Source organism: Dendroctonus ponderosae, unplaced genomic scaffold (genome assembly GCF_020466585.1).
Source record: "Dendroctonus ponderosae isolate FM_Combo_2020 unplaced genomic scaffold, Dpon_F_20191213v2 Dpon_F_20191213_4, whole genome shotgun sequence".
In the NCBI taxonomy this organism is placed as follows: domain Eukaryota; kingdom Metazoa; phylum Arthropoda; class Insecta; order Coleoptera; family Curculionidae; genus Dendroctonus; species Dendroctonus ponderosae.
Genome location: NW_026018611.1, coordinates 15331664 through 15355210, shown reverse-complemented (window position 1 = coordinate 15355210; position 23547 = coordinate 15331664). Strand labels below are relative to the sequence as shown.

The 23547-nt window shown below is 35.0% G+C and overlaps 3 protein-coding genes across 7 annotated transcripts in view; 2 read left to right on the top strand and 1 right to left on the bottom strand.

Moving 5' to 3' along the window:
- The first annotated feature begins 1645 nt into the window (after positions 1-1645).
- The window catches only part of LOC109541276, a 30640-nt gene continuing 8738 nt past the window's right edge, over positions 1646-23547 (top strand). The window contains exon 1 of one of the 2 annotated variants that reach the window (XR_007281390.1): positions 1646-2026. The gene's annotated coding sequence lies outside the window, so the exon portion shown is untranslated. The remainder of the gene's footprint in view (positions 2027-23547) is intronic. The other variant, XM_048666008.1, reaches the window with a different exon arrangement.
- Positions 8155-9237, top strand: LOC125504267. 2 transcript variants are annotated; one of them, XM_048666013.1, is made up of 3 exons: positions 8155-8524; positions 8582-8802; positions 8915-9237. In XM_048666013.1, coding segments are annotated over exons 1-3 (531 nt in total). In that variant the 5' UTR covers positions 8155-8215; the 3' UTR covers positions 8916-9237. The 2 variants fall into 2 exon arrangements, with proteins under 2 accessions (XP_048521970.1, XP_048521968.1); XM_048666011.1 differs by having other exon boundaries at positions 8582-9237.
- Positions 9853-22753, bottom strand: LOC125504266. Of its 3 annotated transcripts, XM_048666004.1 has the most exons (5): positions 22620-22753; positions 14631-22576; positions 14428-14580; positions 11230-11368; positions 9853-11149 (listed from the first exon to the last, which is right to left on the bottom strand). In XM_048666004.1, the coding sequence occupies exon 2, from the start codon at positions 22525-22527 to the stop codon at positions 18955-18957; it is 3573 nt and encodes a 1190-aa protein (XP_048521961.1). In that variant the 5' UTR covers positions 22528-22576; positions 22620-22753; the 3' UTR covers positions 9853-11149; positions 11230-11368; positions 14428-14580; positions 14631-18954. The 3 variants fall into 3 exon arrangements, with proteins under 3 accessions (XP_048521961.1, XP_048521959.1, XP_048521960.1); XM_048666002.1 differs by having other exon boundaries at positions 14631-22753; XM_048666003.1 differs by lacking the exon at positions 14428-14580 and having other exon boundaries at positions 14631-22753.

Below are 23547 nucleotides of genomic sequence, written 5' to 3'. Positions count from 1 at the left end.
CGCAAGAAGGACGTGGCGCAGTTGTGCCTGGGTCCATCATAGATGGCGGTAGGATAGACATTGTTTCCACATTGTGCAAGAGAGTTGGTAATCTATACTCGTCTTTATCTATGGTCCAACGTTCAGAAATTCATAAATATTAATAACAATGAATAAAAATATAATCTAAGACGTGATTGACACAAACGTGATATTAAAGGGAGACTTATATTTTCACTGCTTGCTGCTTGAGTTGCGTGTAATGATCATATGTTGCACAGGCCCGGCGAAAGAACGAACTCCAATAAAATTATTTTTTCAACAGATAGACTTGCGAGGCCATTCCCTGAAACTAATGGGTTTTTAGGCCGTCGTTCGGTAGAATTTCTTCTTGACGTTTCGCAAGCACGAGTGGCTTGCATCTTCAGAAGTGGTTTGCTTGAGCGCTTACTCTGTTCTGATGCGATTCCTTGGGCGCAGTCCGTATTCATGCACCAGTTGCGATGACGTAGTTTGTGATGACGTGGTCTATGTGATCGGAGCCTGCACACTCTGTTGGCTGTTGCTATCCTCCGGTGTACTGGATCCTCTCTCCTGTCCTGAGCTGTTGCTTTTCTTCGTTTTTTCTTGTTGTTTTTGCATTGGTGAGTGCTGGGAACCATATTCTGTTTAGCGCCATTGTCTGTTCTTTGTTGCTGAAATTGTCGTCGTGTTTGTAGATTTCAATGGCTTCTCCTATTAGTCTGGGGCGATGTTGTTGTGGTCAGGACCTGTGCCTCTCCGAAATAGATGTTGTGTATTCCATCACTGAGGGCGTGTTCCGCCACTGTCGACTTTTCCACATGTCCCAGTTTACAATTCCGTCGGCGATCTTCTATTCTATTCGCAACCGATCTCTTAGTAGTTCCTATGTAGACGCTTCCACAGGAGCATGGAATCCGGTAGATTCCTGCAGTTGCGACGGGATGTCTTCTGTCTTTAACTGACTCTAGACATTCTCGGATCTTTGTTGTCGGCTTGTAGACTGTTCTCATGTTGTGTTTCCTCAGGAGCCTCCCAATTCTGTCTGTAACCCTGGGAACATAGGGCAGGAATGCTTTCAGAGTGAATGCTCTCACTCCTACAGCTTTTTTGATGTCCAACTGGGGATAACCGTTCCGAAAAGCTTTTTCCAAGTGCTGTAGTTCTGTGGTTAGATCTTGTGGTCCACATATTTTTCTGACTCTATCCGTGAGAGTCTTCCCTGCTTCTGACTCGGATGGTGGTTAGATAACTTGTGAAGATATCTGTCTGTGTGGGTGGCTTTTCGATATACCTTGTGATCCAAACGATTCCCCTGGCTAGACACCAAAACATCCAAGAAGGCCAGTTGGTGGTTTTGTTCAAATTCCATGGATGTCTGGGTGCTGTTTGTTTAGATGGTCGAGGAAGATGTCCAGGTTTTTCCGTTCATGCCTCCATAGCACGAACGTGTCATCGACATATCGGTACCAGATTGTTGGTTTAATGGGTCTGATGCGGTTCGCATTAGAACAGTATAAGCGTTCAAGTAAATCACTTCTGAAGATGCGAGCCACTCGTGCTTGCGAAACGTCACGAAGAAATTCTACCAAACGACGGCCTAAAAACCCGAAAAACCCATTAGTTTTAAAATTATTTTGTTCGTTAAATCGTTCTTGTTGTTAAAACTTGCCTATTCTAAATGGATCACAATATATATTATTACATTTTTGAATTCTACTCCAAATGGGGAACTTGGACATTTTCTTTTTATTTCTTTAATATATTTGTCTATCTATAGAAATCGCGCATACCAAATATCTGCTCTCAAATCGCAATATTTAAGTTGCGATAAACAATTAAAGTCAAAAACAACACTACACGCGCGGGAATAGTCGTGACGTCGTGACAACTTTTAAAAGGCCAGAAAAGCTATTTATTCGTGTACCACGAGATAAAATCAGCCCTTTAAAATGGTTAAAGGGTAAAGGTATGCAAGGATATTTCTGAGAAGACTACTGCCCATGTATGTTAAGATCGTTTTAATGTAAGTATAAAAAACAGATTTGATTTTGTCTATTGTATAACAGATAAAAACTTTGAATTTGTATTTTGTTTGCTTCTCGGCTGCATTATAGTAGTAAATAATCACCTCAAAAATAGTTAATTGCTATACTAGACGATAAAAAGGAACAATAAGTATTTGCGAAAGAAAAATCTAGTTTTATCGTGGTGCATTTACGTTAAATACCTACTATTTTTCTCATGCAATATGAATATTAACACATATTTTTAGGTAACTTTAATATTATTTATTTATTCTAGCTGAAAGGAGATATGGATAACTATGTTAAATTCAAGTTAATGGGAGGTCTGAAAAAATGAAGGCTCTTGTCCTTGTAACTTGCACCCATCCTACTGCAGAAACTGCGGAACGACGGATACATTTAATCATTAACGCTCTATTTAGCATCAATGCCAAATCACTTTTAATGATGCAATTTAGCATGAAAACAATACTTTCTTATTTTTTGTAGAATCACTTACATTTTGATCAATAGGTCCTATTTGAATTTTGAAAATTAGAGCCAATAAAAGCCCAGTCTAACATTTTATCTATTTATATAAGTAAAACTATTGACTATTTTGTCTATGAATCTACCTGTTAGCTTTAACACTGCGAACTTCAGCAAGAGTAAAACTTTCGGTGTTTTTAATGTAAGGTGCCACCATAAACATATCCACGAGTGATAAAATGTCAGATTGTCCTTTTACAAAACCTGCGTCAGTCATTTTGAAAAATTTTCTTTTTCTCCTAATATTTTATATAAACGTTTTAACAGCAATATCAAGACCGAGGTTGCATATTTGCATGTTTCTCATTGAAGCCACCGCGGCCGACGAGCCGCTTGACGTCACAACTGGTCCCAGCCGATGACGGCGCGTTTCAAGAATGATTTGAATTATACAGTTTTCAATTGCTTATATCAATTACATAGAAATAAAAAATAGTTTTTTGGTCAACTGTGGTGTTTTTAATAGTCTTAAGTTACGTTTGCGAGTAATATTTTTTAAATTAAATTTTTGTGCAAGTTCCCTATTATAAATATATTTCATGTATAATATCCTATACCTAAGTATCACCGTTTTTGATTGGTATATTTGAAATTTTATCTAAAAAATGGCAGAGGTAGTCAAGCGAATAATTATTTATTTCTCCTATAATAAAATATGTGCTACTTAATTTGGGTCGCATTTCTTATAGAAAAGACCTTACTTTAATGGAATTTCGACAACATTTTGATAACTATCATTACAAAGTGCTAAAAAATAAGTTTCAAAATAACGTTGAGAAAACCATTCACAAATATAAAAACTACTACCGCTGCGGCTATAACTGCAGCATCAGCAGTATCCAACATATTGACGAATGTAGACAAACGTTTGAATCACACTTCAAAATGAATTTTGCTTCAAGCATTCGACACACCGTGTAGCAGATATATTTGCCACACAAACTGTCGAACTTTTTGACTCAAATGCTCGGTCCAACGTTCGAGCCAATGTTCGACGCATCGTGTAGCGCCGGCTTAACCAGAAAGCTGTATTTTGAAAATAATATAAGTTTGTAATTTGTAACTCTCCTACACTGCACTAGATAGCGCGCACTATTCAATGAATTAATTCATTTGAATGTTTATATTCGATAGTTGCAATCATTCATTTAGTACTTATTCATTTCAGTTCATTCATTTAGTGCCCATCACAAATTTTAATATTGATCTATTTAGTACAGCGATTTCTTTGCTCTTGAGTCTGAAACCCATGAAATGCTAGTCAATTTTAAAACTTGTAACATTGCATTATCAGAAAATAATTTTTTCAACAATAGTAGAATAGGATGACCTACACCTAAAATATGACCGGATTTACCTACATTTTTATTTTCTCGAGGAGAAATTGAATAAGAAAAGCATGCCAATTTACCTGAGGAATTGATTGAAGACTTTTAATACTCCTTTAGGTTTTAAAATTATATCATATTATTTATTAAGTTTGAAAACCGATAATGTAGGTACAGAAAATTTAGTGCGTTTCTAAAAGTTGCACAATTGCGTCCTATTTGAGAGAATTGAGAATAACTTTCTGACTCCAAAGAGTCTAAGCGTTTATTTTTTACTTTTCTGAAGAATACTGCAACCTTTCTTGTTTAATTTTCAGTAGCCCACCCTGTATACCATTTTCGGAAATTTCTAATTTTGTTCAGTATATATTATTTTTCACGGATCCTCATTGATCTTAGATAGGGCAAACCCTAACAAAATTGCTAGTCGACTTAATACTGAACAGTTTTCTTTAATTTTTGAATGGAAATTTGGAAATAAACATTTGTTTTTTAGTAAAAGAGACATTATCAAACTTAACCCTTTGGTAAAAAAAATACGAAATAAGATAGTGACCCGATTTAAAAATATCATAGAAGAACATCAAATACCAAGCGAATAGAAGAACAGCATAACAATAACCATTTTTAAAAAGGGACGGAATGCACTCCCAGAAAACTGTCGTGGAATAACCCTACTTGATAACTCTCTTAACGCATTCACAAGGGCTATTCTGGGGGAAAATCACCAAAATCACAAGAATAAGAGAAGAACAGGACTTCCGAAAAAACAGATCCACAATAGATGTAATATTCAAGGTCAAGCAAATATCAAAAGAATCCCTGAAATTCAATAAATCGGCGTATCATAGATATGACTAAAACTTTTGACAGAGTGCGCTTTAAAGATTCCCTGGAATTAAAGAGAACAAAAGGGCTAAGCCACAAACTGCTTAATGTAATACACAACGTAAACACCCATTGCAGAACAAAAATTAGAGTAGGACACATTGCAACGGAAGCCGTATACACAAACACAGGAATTAGATAGGGAGACTCACTCAGCCCTTTCATGTTTAATGTGCTAATGGATGAAATAACAGACAATCTTCTTGGAACGGCTGGATATAAAATGGGATGTACTTTCTTCCATGCCGTGTACCACGCTGACGAAGTCAATTTCCAAAGGTAACTCCGTTCTTTTAACAACAATGCAGCATCATCAACACAGAGAAGACTAAATGTAAAAAGAAAAGGGACCGATGAACTGCAAGCTGGAATCGACTCCAAGATCGTCGAACAAGTAAAACATTTCAAATATTTGGGAACAGAGATAACGAGCCATGGAAGTCTACCTCTCGAAGTAAGAGGACAAACAATAAAAGCGGCTCGAGTTTCGGAATGATTGAGAGAAATTGTTTAGAAAAACCAATACCTAAATACGGAAAGCAAAGTCAAGAAATCAGAATGCAATGCGGGATCTGGACATAGGAAGATGGGTGAGACGGATTAGAAGATTCTGGAACAAAGAACGGAGAACAATAGACTCGCAAAAACGCAAAAATGAACAATTCAGTGGGAATGAGGCCACAGGGAAAACCATCAAAGTGCTGGAGGGAATACTGGAACTCATCCTCCTGGGAGGACGTGTTGTGTTTAGAAATATTAAAAAGATACAAGAAGAAAACTTAGCTAGACTACCTGAATACCTACAAACTAATTAAAAATCGTAAGTGTCCCACATGAGAATGGCAATTTGTGGGCGGAGATCTATTTTCTGTACTTCAAAAATATAATGAAATTTTTTGAAAATACCATTGTATAGATTATAATTCAGCAATAAAGATAATACAAGATATCATGCTCTGTTGCCCCAATTGGAAGCGTACAGTGTAGAACAAGTCTGTCGAAATGGAAATGTCGCCTAGCCTAAATATGAATCAAAATTTTCAAACATAGATTTCCTTCCCGGTCTACGTCGATTGGTTTTTTGACAAAAGCAGAAAAATTAAATAAACATTCAGAAACTTATTGACAAAGGATACGTAAGTCGGAAACTTACAAAAACTATAAATAAATAAGTGACAGTGGAATCCGCCCAAAAGGGACAATTTTGAGCTAAAAAACACGCTAAATAAATTGAATTACTTGCTACTACTTGAACTGCTTACTAGTAATCTTTCCCGTTGTTTCCACCTCACATTATTAGCGATATACCCGAAAAAACTAAGTTTTAGCGTAGAAACTCGCAGTCGACTGTACCACAGTCGCATCCACGACTTACGACATTGGTATTGGAATGTTAATATTTTTTATCGTTTAAATGTGCAGCTTGTGATCTGATCAAATGCACCGACTGTGATTATGCGCCTAAAAATACGCGGAATCTGGGATCGCTCGCCAGCTTTATTTTCCGCTTGGGCGAGAGCCGGCAGCAAATTTTACTGGTTGGCCAGGAGATATTTATACTTTTAGTTGCAAGAGTTGGATATAATACATCTGTTTTACCAAATATTTCGTTTTCTTCTTTGGCCGAATATAATGTAAAATATTTATTAGCTATTTTTATTTAACATACAGGGTCGTTGTCGATGACCAGTACAGGATCCTTCGAAACTATGGCAGTTACGAAAAAGATTAAATGCACAAAGAATTGTAGTTTTGAATGCTCTACTGTAAGAAAAAGCACACATACACCACTTTGAATTACTTTAATTCCAAACACATATGAGCGATCTCATAACATCTGTCGGCCAGCTCGTCATCTACCAGACTAACCCCGCCTAAAAAGGTTCCTACTAGGTATTTCAACACTTATCCGTATAACCTGACACATAAACAAGCAGTGCCCTTATTTATGGGTTTCGCTCGAGTTTATGGTCGCCCCAGTGTTTTGCTTATAGAGCACGAATCAATTATCGACAACACTCGGCCATCCTGACCAATGGTCTGTCCCCAGACCCTAAACACATTCTACATACAAATTACACATTTTCACACAATTATTACAATCTTCCCCATACGTGGGCATAACTGACTATAGACTCTTGTCGTAAAGAATACAACGCTCATAACTAATACAACTTTTGCGAGGAGAGCAACATTTTTTTTCGCCATACACAAATGAGCAACACTTTACACACACAACACTTTATTTACATGAAATGGTCCCTTGTATTTTGCCAAAAGCTTGTGACTGACACCAGCGGGTGTGCATGTAATTTTGACCATAACTAATTCACCTTTTTTCAAGTGATAACTTTTTATGGGAGGGTGGACAGATTTTTTCTTGGTCACGGCGAGCCGAGTCCAGGCTCTTCGCGCCTGAGACTTGGGACGCACATATGCACTTTAAAATCAACATTTTTCTCTTAGTGCGGGTGCATCTGTAGATCTGACAAACTTTTCAAATACACATTGCGTTAATAAACTGACAGTGATTTTGAACTATTAATTATTGAGTGGAATATGATTGTGTTCGGTGCAGTTTATTTTATAACGCTGATAACAATGAAACGACAAATTAACCAGGGAGAAGCTCGGATACTGCAAATACTATTTCTAACCACTACTTTTAATAGTCTAGACTGTTTGTCTTGAAAAGAATGCCATACCAGATCCATGTTTTTGACTACAGTTGTTAAATCCCTATAGTCCCATTCGTCCTTGACATTTATTTTTATATTTCCGCCAGCAAGCATGCTTGTCTGGAACTTTATTTCATTTTTGACCAAATCTTCAGTTAGGGCATTGAAATTATCAATTTTGCTGATAATTACTGGTGATGGTTTATTTTCTGTATTGATTTGCTCCTGTTGTCGGGTGCTTTATGATGTTACGTTGCACCGGTTCTTTTGGAGAACTGCTTGCTTTTCTCTTCTTTGCATTCTTTACCCTAATCCATTCCGTTTCCCTACTTAGTTCTTCTTCGCCTGTGTAGTATTCATCTGCAATTTTTTCAAAGTTTGCGTGTGATAATTTACCCTCTAATACTGTATATTTAAGCATTAGTTGATCGTATAACTTCTGCAGAACATTTAATTGAGATTGAAGTTGTTCAACTTTATCATTGTCTGCATTTTTTTCCTTGTTAGACACTAATTTTACCATTATAATGGGTTTATTTATTGGTTTATTTTTAGTGTGAAAACTTGCATTGCTATACATTATGATTTGTTTTGATTTTGTTTTTGGTTTTGTCTCGAAAATAAAGTGTGCGAACAATTTATACTTTTTCAATTTCGTTCGCTAAGACATAGCATTGTTTCCATAGCAACAAATTATAACATCTTTCGATTTTTGACATTCGAATTTAAATGAAACTTAGAAATCTAACTTAATTTTACTGTGAAAATGAATTATTCGAATAAAGAAAAGCGCGACATGATTGAAACCTACATTAGAAGTGATAAAAATGCTAGACGAGTCTCTGATTACTATTTTGAGAGGCATTTTGACCGTCGTCAAAGGTCCTTGAAAACACTCAAACGATTATACGAAAATTTGGGCACTTATGGAAGTTTTACGCAGCCAAGAAATGAAGATAAAGCCATAAATGAAGCTGTGGAAGTTAATGTCTTGGCAATTGTAAGGCAGAATCCACAGATTTCAGCCAGAGATATCGCAGCAGAATCCGGGACTTTCCAAAGCACCGTGATGAGAGTTAAAAAAACACAAATTACATCCGTATAAATTATAAGCATTGCACTTTACATCCAGGGAATGAGGAGCTGCATGTGCAGTTTTGTACATGGTTCCGAAACAATTGCCAACAAGACATTCAATTCTCTTATAAAATATTGTGGACCGACGAAACTCGATTTACAAATTGTGGTATGTTTAATCGTCACAATGACCATCTTTGGAATCAAACAAATCACCACCACGTTGAGCAAAGAAGACCACAAGTTAAATTTGGGTTCAACGATTGGAGCAGAATGGTAGGTTCAAAAATTCTTGGACAATTTATTTTTGAAGGCACCTTAAATGGTAGTCAGTATCTTCAATTCATTCGGAATAACCTGGATTTTATGTTGAACGACTTACATTTAGAAGCATGACGTAATATGCAATGCTTTCAATTTGATGGGTCTCCTCCGCATTATTTTTCCCAAGTTTGGAACCACCTGGACGTAACATTTCCTGGGGCTTGGATTGGACGAAACGGCCCTATTTTGTGGCCATCTCGATCACCGGACCTTTTACCTTTGGATTTATTTTTGTGGGGAGCCGTAAAAAACACAGTTTACAAAAACAAATATTCCCTTTTAAATGCACTTAAAGAAGTTGTTGTTAGAGAATTTGAAAATATTGATCCACAAGAAAAGCAACTTATTCAGTTTGAAGGCGTCGTAATGTTTGCATTAATAATAATGGTGGACTTTTTGATAATGTTTTAAAATAAAGTTAAAGTTTATAGAGTTTAATTTTAATTACTATTGGTATGATTTAATTTTTGTAATAAACACTTTAAATAAACAGCCGACTTAATTAAAATAAACTTATTGTCAACTTCATAGTATTTTTTTCAGACTGCTGTTTGGGTATTTCGCCTAAAAAAATTTGGTCTCAGAATTTCCTCAGGTCTTTTATTACAGATTTATAAATAGTGCAATTATTTCGCAATCAGGACGAATTATTTATCAAAAAGTAATCAAGAACTATCACCTAGAGGGTATCCTGCAACACACTTAGGCTCAAGCTGTAAGAGAACATTTCAATAAGTAAAAAAAAATATTTGAAAAAATTGCCTTGACGTTTCGATACCTATTTTCTCCTATCGTTATCAAAGGACCTACATTAACCTAAAAAAGAGTATGTTAATAACTTGTGCAACAATAGTAGGATAATAAAGTATATAAAAATTAGCTCTGATAATTCGTCTGTGCAAATTGTTAGTTATGTTGAAAATTCTGTCGTTTTTAAAGGCAAAAATTTTTGAGCCGAAATACCCAACAAGTATGATATATGACGGGTAATGAAACAATTACTATTTTCTATGATAATATAATTCATTACTTTTATAAAATCACAAACGTTAACATACTCTACATAATAAGTTCACACAGCAAGAAAGTGTTTTAATTACATTTGCATGTACATTGCAACAATAGTCTAACAGCATTTGTCAATAAATATATTAAGACTTAACAAAATTTCGTTATCAAAAATTAGGAGCCGAAATTGTCGATCGTTGAATTGAGTTGTTCGACTTACTTAAAGCTTTATGGACAATCCAAACTAATGATATGAAAAATTCCGGGAAAGGAAAGGAAAGAATATACTATTTCGTCTAAATTACATGTACGTTAAATCATGAGTTGAAGGTAACATTCGAGAAACAATTTCTAAATCAAATTTAATCAAGTCTATAAAAACGCATAATTTTTAACTTGTGATTAAATCTTTATCAAAAGGAATTAAAAAGTAATTCTGGGTCTCAGTGAAAGTTGCATACACTCACAGGCCCCGAAAATAAAGTGGGTATAATGTAGATTAAATCTAATACGAAATAGGGCCGAAGATAAATACCAATAAAAATAAACTGTAGCGCCATTTGACACCATTAAACTTAAAACTATCACTAATCTGAAATGTCTATGTTTGACGATCAGTCCAAAGTCGATAAATTGTAACGTACATCAGTACGATAAGTAAATATATAGTATTAAGTAAATTAAATTACAAGTGCATTAATAGTCTGCCTCTAATTCTCATTGAGTAAAATTATCATTATTAAAAATTTTGATTATAGGAGATTTTAGAACTTGCTTATATATTGTGTGATCGTTTAAAATAGAATCTTTAGGGAATAATAAATATTTAGAATATAAAGTTCATTAACAAACTACGCGTACGCATTTCGATTATGTGCATACTATGAGATAGATCAAACATACACTCTTCATACATTTTCAAACGTAAGACCTCAATTCAGCAAATATTAAACACTGTATTGAAAATACTATAGTTCGTGTTAAATTAAACATATTAAATAAGGAACTTAGTTATAGTATGTTCATACAACATGGTGATTAAAGATAACAAATAAACTAGAGTTTTGCAGCATCTTTGAAGAGAAATCATGGAAGAATGGTAATTAGGAAGATAACATTAAAGAACGTCAGCGCCATTAAAACCGTAACTTTAAAGTAATAAGGTGTAAAAATAGCAATAGCCTAAATAGGTTCGGAAGCGGTAGAAGACTGGATAATTGAAGACGGCCTGTCTGTAGAATAGTGTGATAAAACCGAGCCTCTGTCTAGTCTTTGGCGGCGAATATACGGACTGAATTCGTGTTAAAATAATATTATATTCAGGTTTTTTGAAACCTCTTAGTTTATTTTTAAATCGGTGATTTCACTTACCGCCTAGGAATTGAGGTAGAACATGTTTAATCTAAGTTATTATCAGATCCAGCATATAAACTTTTGGCAATTGTACTGAGTCTTGCAATTCTGCTACTGTTCGTTTGATAGGAGCCGGGAATATTTCGGTACGAATGACCTAAAAAATACATAATGCCATAATCTAAACAGTCGAACTTGTTAGTCTAAAAGTTGGTTTACATGCTCAAGCCATCTGCACAAACTGGATTGCACAAGCCAGATTTGAGCAAAACTGTATTTGTTGACAACAGGATGGAAAATTTGGGCGAAGAACTAACTAAATTATTTTGAAATTTTGTGTTGTCGAAGAATGAGTATGGTACGCTTTGCGTTTCTCACAAATTGAATATAACTGACGCTTAAGTGTGTACATCTAAAAACAGACTAAAATTTTCCCAAAAATTAGGTAATATTTTTGCATGGGATGGGGACTGGCGCCGGAAACAACACATTTTTTTTGATTTGTTAGCATTCACTTGTCCGCTGGTGGTACAAGAGGTGTCACCAATGCACGCCGTACCTCTGTATGAATCCCTTTTCCAAATCCAAATTTATGGCTTTGTTTTTCTATTTACCCCAAGATTTTATGTTACAGGGTGCATAGGTCATTTGAAAAACTGCGAAGATATGTAGGCAATTTCAAGCTCATATTTACAGTGGCGTTCTGAACAAAATTATCTGTTAATCCAATTATTTAAATCAATAAGAAATTTGATAATATGTGGAATAAACGGTAATATTAGGAAATAAGTACCTTAAAGTCAGATAAGAACAATATTAAAAAGAGAACCCCATACGCGCTAGAAATATTTCATTCAACACCCATAATATCATAAGATTGAACATCGGTTAAGACGCTCAAGCCAATGCTCCGATATCAAGTGGATTTTCTGTCAGGATAGATTTTACTCAAGCCAAATTTTTCGGCATACACAGACTTCAAACCTGCGTTTACACGCAACGATTTTATTGTGCGATCGGGATTGTGCAAACCGATTTGCGTAAACATCTTGAGCGTGTAAACGGTCCTTAACAGTAGATGTGCAATGAGATTTATTAAAAAAGGTATCATAAGTCAAAGAATCGTTGATAATTTATCATCAGTTTTTGTCAACATGGTTTATTGAGTGTTATTCCATAGCTTATATACAGGGTGTCTCGTAAACCTTCTACAATACTTCGCATGATGAAAGATCAATCTCGGGCAAGTCAGAAAATGGACAAAATATTTTATTTGTATTTGAGTTTCGGGAATCGTCGTAATTCAAAAGCAGCAGTAGGATGGAATGAAATATAAGATATAAGGAATATGAATTAAATTGAAGGTTTTGCCAAAAAAAATCTTGTGAAGAACTTTGGGGTAAACTAAAATACAATAGCAGTTTTCGATATAAGGGCGAAAAGTGTGGTTTTTCGAACCACGACAGCGTTTGACACCCGAGACGAAGTCTGGGGCATCAATCGGTCAGTAGTTCGAAAAACATATTTTCGCCCTCGTATCGAACAACATTTTTCATTCGAATAGAAGACATAAAACGAATCATGAGTTATAATAAATAAGAATAGCCAAAAATTAAAGGCATCAACTTCATATTTTAAATCTGATGTTAATGTCGTTCGTGAAATTGTCTCGTTTTGAGGTTTGTAATTTTTCAAAAGCGTACTTTTGTAACCATATACACCCGAAGTGCTGCTTTCACGGATGGTGTTCGAATAAGTTGCATTTTTGCATGACATTTGCGCCATATTTAAAAATATCGTGCTTTTTGTGTGGCAACATCGGCGAGTGTAGAAAAGTAGATCGACTTTGGGACTGAACTTGTAACAAAGTTATAATTTACAAATTCCAAGTAAACTTTAAATTCGAATCAATAGTTGTAGATAAACTTACGGAATTAATTAAAAAAGCATGTCAGTTACTTTTTAAGGAAAATACTTAATGGTCGTTTTCGGGCGAAAGTGTTGTTTTTCGACGCAGCGACAGCGACGGCGTTACACAACTCGACTTCGTCTCGGGTGTCAATTCGTCAGGAGTTCGTAAAACGGATTTTCGCCTTCGTATTGAACAACATTTTATTCGAATGAAAAACATAACACGAATCATGAGTTATAATAAATATGAATAGCCAAAAATAAAAAGCATTAACTTCATATTTGAAATCTGATATCAATGTCATTTTTGAAATTGTCACGCTTGGACGTTTGTCATTTTTCAAAAGCGTACTTTTGTACGCATTTACAAGTGGAACAATGAGTGTTAAAAATGCAAGTGCTGTTTTCACTGTATGTTGTTAAATAAATAAATAAATTGCACATTTTGCATGAAATTTGTGCTATTTAAAAAAATCGCGTTTTGCTTGTGGCAACATCGGCGAGCGCAGAAAAATAGAACCATTTGAACGACTTTGAGACTGAACTTGTAACAAAGTTATAATTTACAAATTGTAAGTAAACTTTAAATTATAATTAATAGTTTTTGATAAACCAATGTTATTAATTTAAAAAGAATATCGATTACTTTTTAATGAAAATACCTTAAAAAATATAATGACACTGACAGGTTTAATTTGTCACATTTACTTTTACGCACATGTGCGTAAAAGTGCGGTAAAGTAAAACAAATGAACAGTAAAGAAAAGTGCTTTTTTTATTATCGCTTCTGATCGAAAAATGGCACTTTTTGATTCATTCGAATAAAAAGGGTATTTGCTACTTATTATTTCATAAGCGTAATAGCACGGACTATTAATTAACTGATGTCAGTTATGATCGATTTAAAAAGTGTAAATTTCTTTCAAAAGGCTTTAAAAAAAGATGAACCTTTTACCAGTCAAGTAACGAAGTAACGTTTACAGGACACCCTGTACACGCATAATATTTTATAATTTTATTAATATAAAAGTTACGAAATACTTCCATTTTGGTATTCCGCTTTATCGTAAATGTTTCGTGGGATTTCCAATTGGTAATAGTTTCAACATTAAGTTTTGAGCACAAATTCATATATCGACAAGAGCAATCATTATCAGTTCGTAATAAAACATTCTAAAAAGACAAATATCGGTCAATGCAAAACCCCAATTTGAGAGAAATACGCAAGGGAATAACGTTAATATTTAATTTTGAACTCTTTAAAAAGAAGTTTTAATTAAAATACTAAAATAAAGTGAATCATACTTGTTAAACTCTAATGCGATCCCGGAACATTCTGAGAAAATTGAGTCAAGTTTTGCTGACCGCCTGGAACTTTCCAGTAATCATTTAGGACAGAGGCACTGCAACCATCTGGGTGCTGGATTATGTTAGGAAATATACGATGAAAAACTGGTTCTGGAAAGTCCAATATTTCAATAACGTAACACTAAAAATAATTTACCAACCTGCTAGGAGCGCTTGGGCTTCGGTATGTCTCCAATAAAACGAGCTACACTCAGGATTTGAATACTCTCTCCTATGATCTCTTCCATGCAGATTAAGGCCTTTGTAAGTGTTTGCAAAGCTGGGTCGGCGCGGTTCTTTTCGTTGAATCTAGTGTAGAAGCTTTTTCTTCTGATTCTATCAATAACCGAAGTCATATAATCATTAGTAGGAGAGAGAAAGGTCGAGCCATCATCGGTAGTTGTCAAGGAATTTCGATTTTCATTACTATTTTGCAAATCATTTAAGCCTTCCTACTTGGGCCTGCTGGCTGTTCTGAAGCCGACCCACTTTGTCGCACGGTTGTCGGTTTAGATCTAGCTTCAAATTTCTTCTAACCGATTTAACTTCCTGACTTATTTCATCGCTAATGTTTTGAAAAACTTTAACGGTTCAGATAGACTGTCTAAATTCAAACTCCTCCTGAACAAATTTACCTCCATCTTGGACTTGCTTTTCTCATTAGCAGCAGATACCTGACTTAAACTGTCGGTTTTTGCATAATCGTAAGTGTTTCGAAACTATCTGACTGTTCTCTAAGGCGTTTAAGTGCGTTGTCTGCTGAATACTTTTTATTCATTGTGTCTTTGGTGTCAGCAGAATCCTGTATAGCGCTGCTTCTCAACTTTTCCAGTTTTTTCTCGATGACTACAGCAGCTTGTTTTTATGCGCCTTATTGTTATGGTATACCTAATGCTTCTTGTTCAATTGATAATCTTAATTCCCCTGCTATTTGTGCCTGCCCAAATTGTCCCCATTTCTCAACTAATTTAGCTAAATGCCCAGAAAAATGCTGAAGTGGACATATTAAATGCGATTGATTGACGAAGAGTAATTTCAGGTTCATTCAGATAATTAAGGTAAATAACAGACTCAGCACCATACCATACAATGAGGATGCTAGTTACAAGTATTTGAGTACGATAGCTAGCATCAACTAAATCTCTAGTTGGAATTACTCAGCGTCTTGCTAAGCGTGACTCTATTTCTAGGCTTTTTACTGCTTCAGCTCCAGCAATGCTCTCTGTTAGAAAAGCAGTATTAACATCATTTTACTGACATTGCGTTTCAAACCTAGCTTGTAATGGATTAGTAACACGCCAAGCCATAATTACATAAAAAGGAATGGAAACTACTACTATGATAGTTAATTTAGGCAATAAAATAAATTTTACTAAAAAAAATATGCTCATAAAGCTAATATCAATGAGCAAAGTCAATAGAGAACCACTGAGAAACTCTCTAATACTATCTAGTTGACGTGCACGTGCTACTAATGCATCAACTTGCCGGTTCTTAAAATAGAGTAAAGGTAAAGGAAGTAAATGTTTTACCAATTTAATGACGAGTACAATATCTATACGTGCCTATATATGGATATATTGATATTCTCGTAATGCCTTAAAGAATACCTCAAAAATACTAGTAATTACTAAGCCCAAAATCAGCACATCTAAGGAGCTATAGGTTTGATAAGCGAGTACCTTATCCATGACAATTTGAAATAGTAGAGAAATTATTAAAGCAAGTAATTGTGATATAAATAAAAGTCAGAATATTTAACATAAAATGTGACAATATTTCTAAAATGCTATTGGTATAAACCAAGTTATGTTAAACTTTGACGCAACATATAAAATAATAACTTGGCCATTCCAAGCTGCTGCTTAGAGTATAACTCAGTGTTGGGTTTATATGGGTGTTGAATTAAACCATGAGTTTCATTCCTTTTCGCTACTATTCGATACTCGCCATCAGTTGCAAGAAATACTACTGGAAAATCCTTATCTGTAAGCTTATCATATAATAGCTTTCTGGATTAAGTTTGACTTGACAAATTTTATTAAGCTTCTTGAGACCAGAACTCGCGAGGATACAATGCAGCTCTACAAGGAATGAGAACCACCCACGCCAGGGACATACAAAACTAGTGAGCGCCATGTGTCGGAATCTTCCAATCCTATGTGCAAAGGTGGTCTCACATGATAGCGGGCTTCGGTTTGAATGGAAGTTTAAGGTGGAAATCCCAACAAAAGAAAGTTGGCAAAATATTACAGTGGCTGCCCGAAAGGAGGTGCAATGTTGGTACACCGACGACCCAGGGGCGTCCATTACAGAATAGTCTGGTATATGCGTGTATTGGCAAGACACCAACAGGGGAGCACACTTTTAGCTGGAAAGCTGGAGGATAGTGTTTCCGGCGGAATCACATGCAATCCTCGAGGTTGCCCCAGATAGGGAAGTTACAGAAGGATTAGAGGGAGTGATTGGGACGTGGCAGAACAAAAACAAGAAAACCTGGTGTAGATAACAGGTAGCAAGCGCTCTTAATGAGTGGGGTTTTAGAGCCATCACAGAGAGGTGGACACAGCCCAAGGGGAACCACAAGTGACGCCAAGCCAACATCCAAATTTTTTATGTCAAGGAGGCGTTGGCCCCTGAGAACTCTGGTTGGGGTCATGACAGGCCACTGTAGCATGAACACATACCTATACCTACTAGGAATTGTTGAAAGCACCGTGTGTCCACAATGTGTAATAGCGGAGGAAACATCATATCGCGTATTAGGAGTCTGCCATTGCTGGTCGTCTACTAGGAGATGCATCCTTGGGGCATTTCGCCGGACCAATCCTGTCCCCCCACAATACTACTACTACTTCTACTACTACTACTACTACTACTACTACTAGACCAGAACCAATATTTAGATAAAATGAGAATAGTACATCTTTTGTAAAAACTGTAGTGAAACAACTGACTACAAGCTGGACCACTACGACCCGTACTTATAAACGATGCTCAAGCCGATACTCAGCTCATGCTTCGCCAAGTTTGAGATCGTTCTTAACCGAGAGAGACTATTTATCAACAGTACTTCGTGAATTCTCGGTGAAATATTGGTCGAGTATAGCAATTTAAAGACTTTCGTATTTATTTGGTAATTTTATATTGGGACTGTTGGCGAACTTGGCGAATCTAAGATGTCGTCAATGTTATTATGTAAATATGTCTTCTGAATCGCTGAAAGCCTGACTTATATAACGAAGATCACCGGACACAAGCTACAATATAATATACACTTTATGTACGAAAATAGACATGTAATTATAGAAACTTTGCTCCTTGTTGCATATAATCTCTAGAATAGAAAACTACTTGTATATAATCTTAAACATACCAGCAATTGAGTAATGGGTGATATTTGATATTGCTAATCCACGATTATCCGCTTTCAATAATGGTTCGTTTAAACTTTATTTCGATTGATCAACTCAATAATAGTGGCCGTTGAAAACCGAAACCTTTTCCGAAATTCTACATCCGAGAAAACTCAAAAGGATTTTTTCCATCTCGTATATATATTTTACTAACACGTTGACTTCCTTATACTGTCCATTCTTATATTGTATACGATAGTAAAATAAAAAAAATTAAAATGTAAAAACATAACATAAACAGTAATATAACCTTAAAACCCGTTTGACGGTTCGACGAAAAATCTCGACCAATGGCTGGGCAGAAGCAATACTCAAGCCACCGTCGACCGATACTTCAGCAAGCAAAACTGTGAACACTGGCTTGAGAACGATAATAGTTTATAAAACGCAATCGAAGCCAAGTCACTTGAGACTCGACTCAGGCTTGAGCATCGTTTATAAATAAGGACCTACGTATACTATTTCAACTTTAAAACCAGGTGCGACCACCACGAGGCAAATCTGCAGCAACGAAAATCATACTATTGATTCTCCCCTTATATAAATTTAATTTGGGTTTCACAGTCTCCCTTCTATAAAAAGACAACCACTTCTTACAACTTAAGGTATCTTTATCTTGGTTTAAGTTCTGCTTAAGTAGATTTGTACCACTTCTAGCTCCTGATGATTGGTACTTACTGATGTGCCCTAAACATGACGAGCGTGTCCTCTTAAATTGGGGGTCCGATAAATTTATTGTGGAGAAGCCTGTGTGCTATTCACCTTCATTCGTTTAATAATGCAAATTATCATGCATAATAAGTGTGCCAAATTTTAAAACCATCGGATGACTATCAAAAAAAATATATTTAAAAAAATCTTTTTTAAAAGCTAACTTTCTCGCCCGGTAGATCCGGTATTATTGGGTTTTCGCAAACCTATTATAGGAATTTGTCACACTCACGTTTGCTGTAGAGTTGCCTCGTTAAGTGTTGGTCGCACCATTTCCGGACACCCTGTAAATTGAATCTTCGCTAATTATTTTATCAATTTTTAAAATTACAAAGGCACCTCTGTTCCGGACACCCTTTTACATTTGTACCCCAGTTAAATTTGTAAAAACTTCTGAGTTGTTTTTAGTTGTCATTACTGCTGGAAATTGTGCAAGTTGTTCTGATTGTTGCATACTTGATATTGCTTGACTAAGAATACCAACATTAGCCCGTTTAATATTATTACAACAAACTTGAGAAGCCATTGTTTTCACTGCAAGTTTTCTATATGATAAGCACTCCTGTTCATAATCCAAGAATTTTTGTTGTAAATTAGGTATATCATCAGCTAATCTAGCTAATAATTGATTAGCTTGTGCCTGGGTTGATTTTGATGATACCTTTTTAATATTATTCTGTACTAATTGTTGGTACAGCAAATGCGGAATCGCTGCGATTTTCCCTATAGCTAGTTTGTTACGCACTTGTTGTATAGTTTTACAATATAATGCACTGTCCTCAAAGTTATCAGATATACATGATCTAATTCCGCAACTTCGAGCATGTTTTAACACTAATTTTTGAAATGCATCTACTAAAGTAGCTGATTGAATATCCAGTTGTCTACTTATTGCCTGATTATCCGATAATAGTTCAGAAGATTGTGGTTTACATCCTGTCCATTTTCTCACGAGCAATATACCTACGGTCAGAAAACCATTCATATCAGTATTGTTCAGCCATTGATCCCCCATCTTTAGCAATGTTGGTACAGTTTCACACTGGTTAAGAGATGGATGCTGTTTTACTGGTAGATCTGCTTGTAATAATGATAAAGATTCTGAGGGCTTGTAGTTCATGATATCTGATATCCAACTAACAGATACTATAGATGAAATTAGAATGCCTAGATTTTCCATTAAATTGATAGGCCAGAACTGCAACCTACTACTGACCCCTGAAGATGCAACATTAAAGGAGCTATTTTCTGTATCTATTGTTTTCTCTTGGTTAAGTACAATATGAGATTCACCTTCTACTAATGAACTTGTATTACTAATTTTCATATTAGATATGTTTTGATATTCTTTTATGTAATTTAATGATCTCGTTCTTCGATTATCTATTTTCTGTTTTTTATTAGATGGTTGATTATGTGAATCTGTCATTGGATTAAATTGTTGTGTGTTTTTGACCAGTTCTAGCAAATCATTTAATCTCTTTTTGAGAAAATTTATTTTATTTTTGTCAGCAAAATTGGCACTATTTTGGTTATTTGTGTCCAGGTTAGATAGTGCTATTTCGCGTAGCGTCTTATTTATTTTATCAAAAAATGTTTTGGCACCAGGTTGAGCCATTATCTGAGCAAGCTCGTTTACAGTCTTTTCTATCTCATCAAATGTTTGCTTATCAAGTTGAGAACTAGATATATCATCATGAGATTTTTGTAAATAATCTGCTAACTCTTGCAGTGTTTGACTATTAGATAGTGGATTAGAAGTATGCGAAATATCCTTATTGGCATGTACTTCATATTCTATAACATCTTTAGCTATGTTTGCCGCTTTATTAAAAACAAGTGTAATAGGGATTATCGCGCGTGAATCAGTAATAGATTTTAAATTACTTATATATTTAAGTATTTGTTTATTTGCGTCATTAAGCTTATTTTCAGAATCCTTTTTATCTTTAGCATATTTCAGTTCCATAATCAGAATATACTCATCTTGTGGTACATCAGAACCCATGTACTCACGTCGACATATTAAAAGATCAATTCGACCTGATTTAGATGGATTTGCTTCTGGTAGGACTTTTATGGTTTTGAGTTGATCATGTTTACCAAAAAACGTTCCATGTAATATAGCTTGAAAATCACTCTCACTATTGACCATATCTTGTACAGATATTAGAGATTTGGATAATTCCTCTAGTTCGGTATTGATGTTACCTCGAGAGAAAAAGTTTGCTATTCTTAATGTAGAAGTTAGTTTTTTATAGTCATGAATTTTTATAAACCTTGATACATCACGATGATCAAACACTTCTATATTTTGGAAAAAATATAATTTTTTATCATCTTTACCTTTAGTTTTATCATCTGTTCTTATTCTTTCATCTGGTGACCATCCTAATTTCGAATTATGATTTACTTTTATATCAATTTTAGTAAGACTATTAATTTGCACATTATTAGGTAATTTAATTTTATCAAGATTTACATCTTGAAATTTTCCATTATTGCTACTTTCAACTAAGTTTAACATTATCCATCCATTAGAATTTTTCGCTTGAAAAACAAATGTAGTTACTGTATTCCCTGCGTTATGTACATATAACTTTTCTACACCATCTTCTGATAAAAATTCTCCTAAAATTAATCTGCTGAGATAATTGTCATCAGTTTTAATTGCTAAGTTGGAAATAGAGTAATACAAATGTTTTAATTCCTTTTCAATATTGCTTCTAATATTTGCATGAGTTTTAGTGCTATCATGCATATTTCTTATCAATGGATTAATTAATCCTTCAGGCTGTGGTATGTTTTCTCTCTTAATATTGATAGCTTTATCAACATCATCAGAATCAATCTTAGAATTAATCCCAACAATTACAGCTTGATCAGATATGGTTCTCATACTAAGATTATAAAGGTAACCGGTACCCTTTGCCTGATCAATAGCACTAGCAGAAGAGGTTTCATCTGCTTTAAACTCTATAACTATTGGAATTGCTCTCCAATTTTTATTGTGACTGTTATCCTTACGAGAGAGTAATATTAAATCAGCGTAACCTTTTCCAGCAATACGCTCTACATAAATATCTAAGTAATAATGATATTTAAAATTCAAAGACAAAATTCCATATAAGAATCCCTGAAATGCAGCCTCTGATTTTATTTCAAAACCAAATTTGTTTTCTTTCTTAAACTTGGATTTACCCTTCTTGGATGTGTCTTGCATTTTCAATGAATTGTACACTTGCAACAATCCTTGGGAAATTGTCTTTATGCCAAACATAACATTATCTATATTATTACTCGCAAGATCTTCTAGATGTTTTAAGTCAATGTCAGTATATTCTATTTTCTGAAACTCTCCAGAACCAGGAGGTTTATGCTGATAGTTGTTGTTTGTTTTCGATAATTCCTTTACAGAGAGTGAATGATCAGTCGCTATATAAAAGATACTTTCTACTATTTGATAATTGTGTGTTATACCCAGTTTTGTTGACATTGCGTCTAGTTCAGACTGACTATATCTACCCTCCAACATCAGATTTTTCCGAAAATTTTTCATATCGTTTTCAGTATAACCTTTGTTAGAATTTATTTTATGGTCTTCAGCAATAAACGTTTTTAATACTAGCGTATGGTCATTTTGTTTAAAGCAAATTTTCAGAATTTTGGTATTAACCGTATTATGGCCCTGGGGTGTTAAAACATCTATTTTTTCAACTTTAGTATAAATATCTTTTTTAATATTAGGAAACTGAGGTATTGTATAAAGTGATCCTAAAATAAAATTAGGCCAGAATTCTGGTTTTGATGGTCCAAGAATAGTGGGAGTTTTTCGTAAGATTAGACTCAAATGTTCTGCAAAACCTTGAGGTTTGCTTGAATCAAAACCTCTATTAGAATCATCATTACTGGTTTGGGGTCGAATAGACATGCAACCACATTCTTCTTGATATATACCACGTGATATTCCTGAATCAGTACTATCAAAAAAAAGTTTAATTATTTCATCCTTAGGCTTATTACTTTCATTTTCTAGTAAAGCTGCAGCAGCAGTTGATGTAGAAGGAACACCACTCAGTGTGCCAGCTCCTCTGTTCTTCATACTCATGCAGCACAAGACCCTCCTACAACAAAAAAAAGTAACCTCATTTTTTATAAGTAATTTTACCTGGAACTGAACTGAGTTATTGCGCCGCACACTTGGGTATTAACAATATAAAACTGATGGAAAATTTAAAAATCAAGAATGCGCTGGTTTGTCACAATACCTCTTTACTCTGCGTTATGAAGCATTTGTTTATCTGGATTATTTGTGTTCAGTCCGAAAATACTACCGCCGAGCGAGTATTCTAGAACATCTTAGGTTAGGACTAAAGCTTAGGTTAGGAGCTAAACGTAGGAATACGATCCCATTAATGCGCATGCGTTAACTGCAGATTTTGGCTGCTGATCAGCTGGGTGATTAACAGTGGAGTGGGTGCTATCTATTTCACTCTTAATCTATGCCGTTTATGTTCATGTTTCGTATTTGAAATTTTCGGAATTTGAAATCTATTATTATGTATAGATATTAGACCATCGACCTTCCAAAATTGGTGCGTGTTTCTTCTGAAATTCGGCCTTCCCAGCATAAGGCGTGCAAAGGCAACATCAAATCCCAAAGTTTTGATTTCCCGCCAAAATGATTTTGCTGAATGCAACCACAGAGAGACGTCGGCCAAAAATCCAGAGGATCTTCTGATTGTTTGCATGCGTTGGTTTTGTACATATGTCCATAAGAGGACTCTGAACATACAGTATTTTACAGTTAAGATTATTCCGTCAATTTTCAATCTTTCAGTTTATCAATGTTTTCAATTTGCAATCATAAGCATTTTGATACTGAAGCAAACTAGTTTGATAACTGTGATATTTATCTTTGTTTTACAATGATGGAGCATAACGTGGCTCG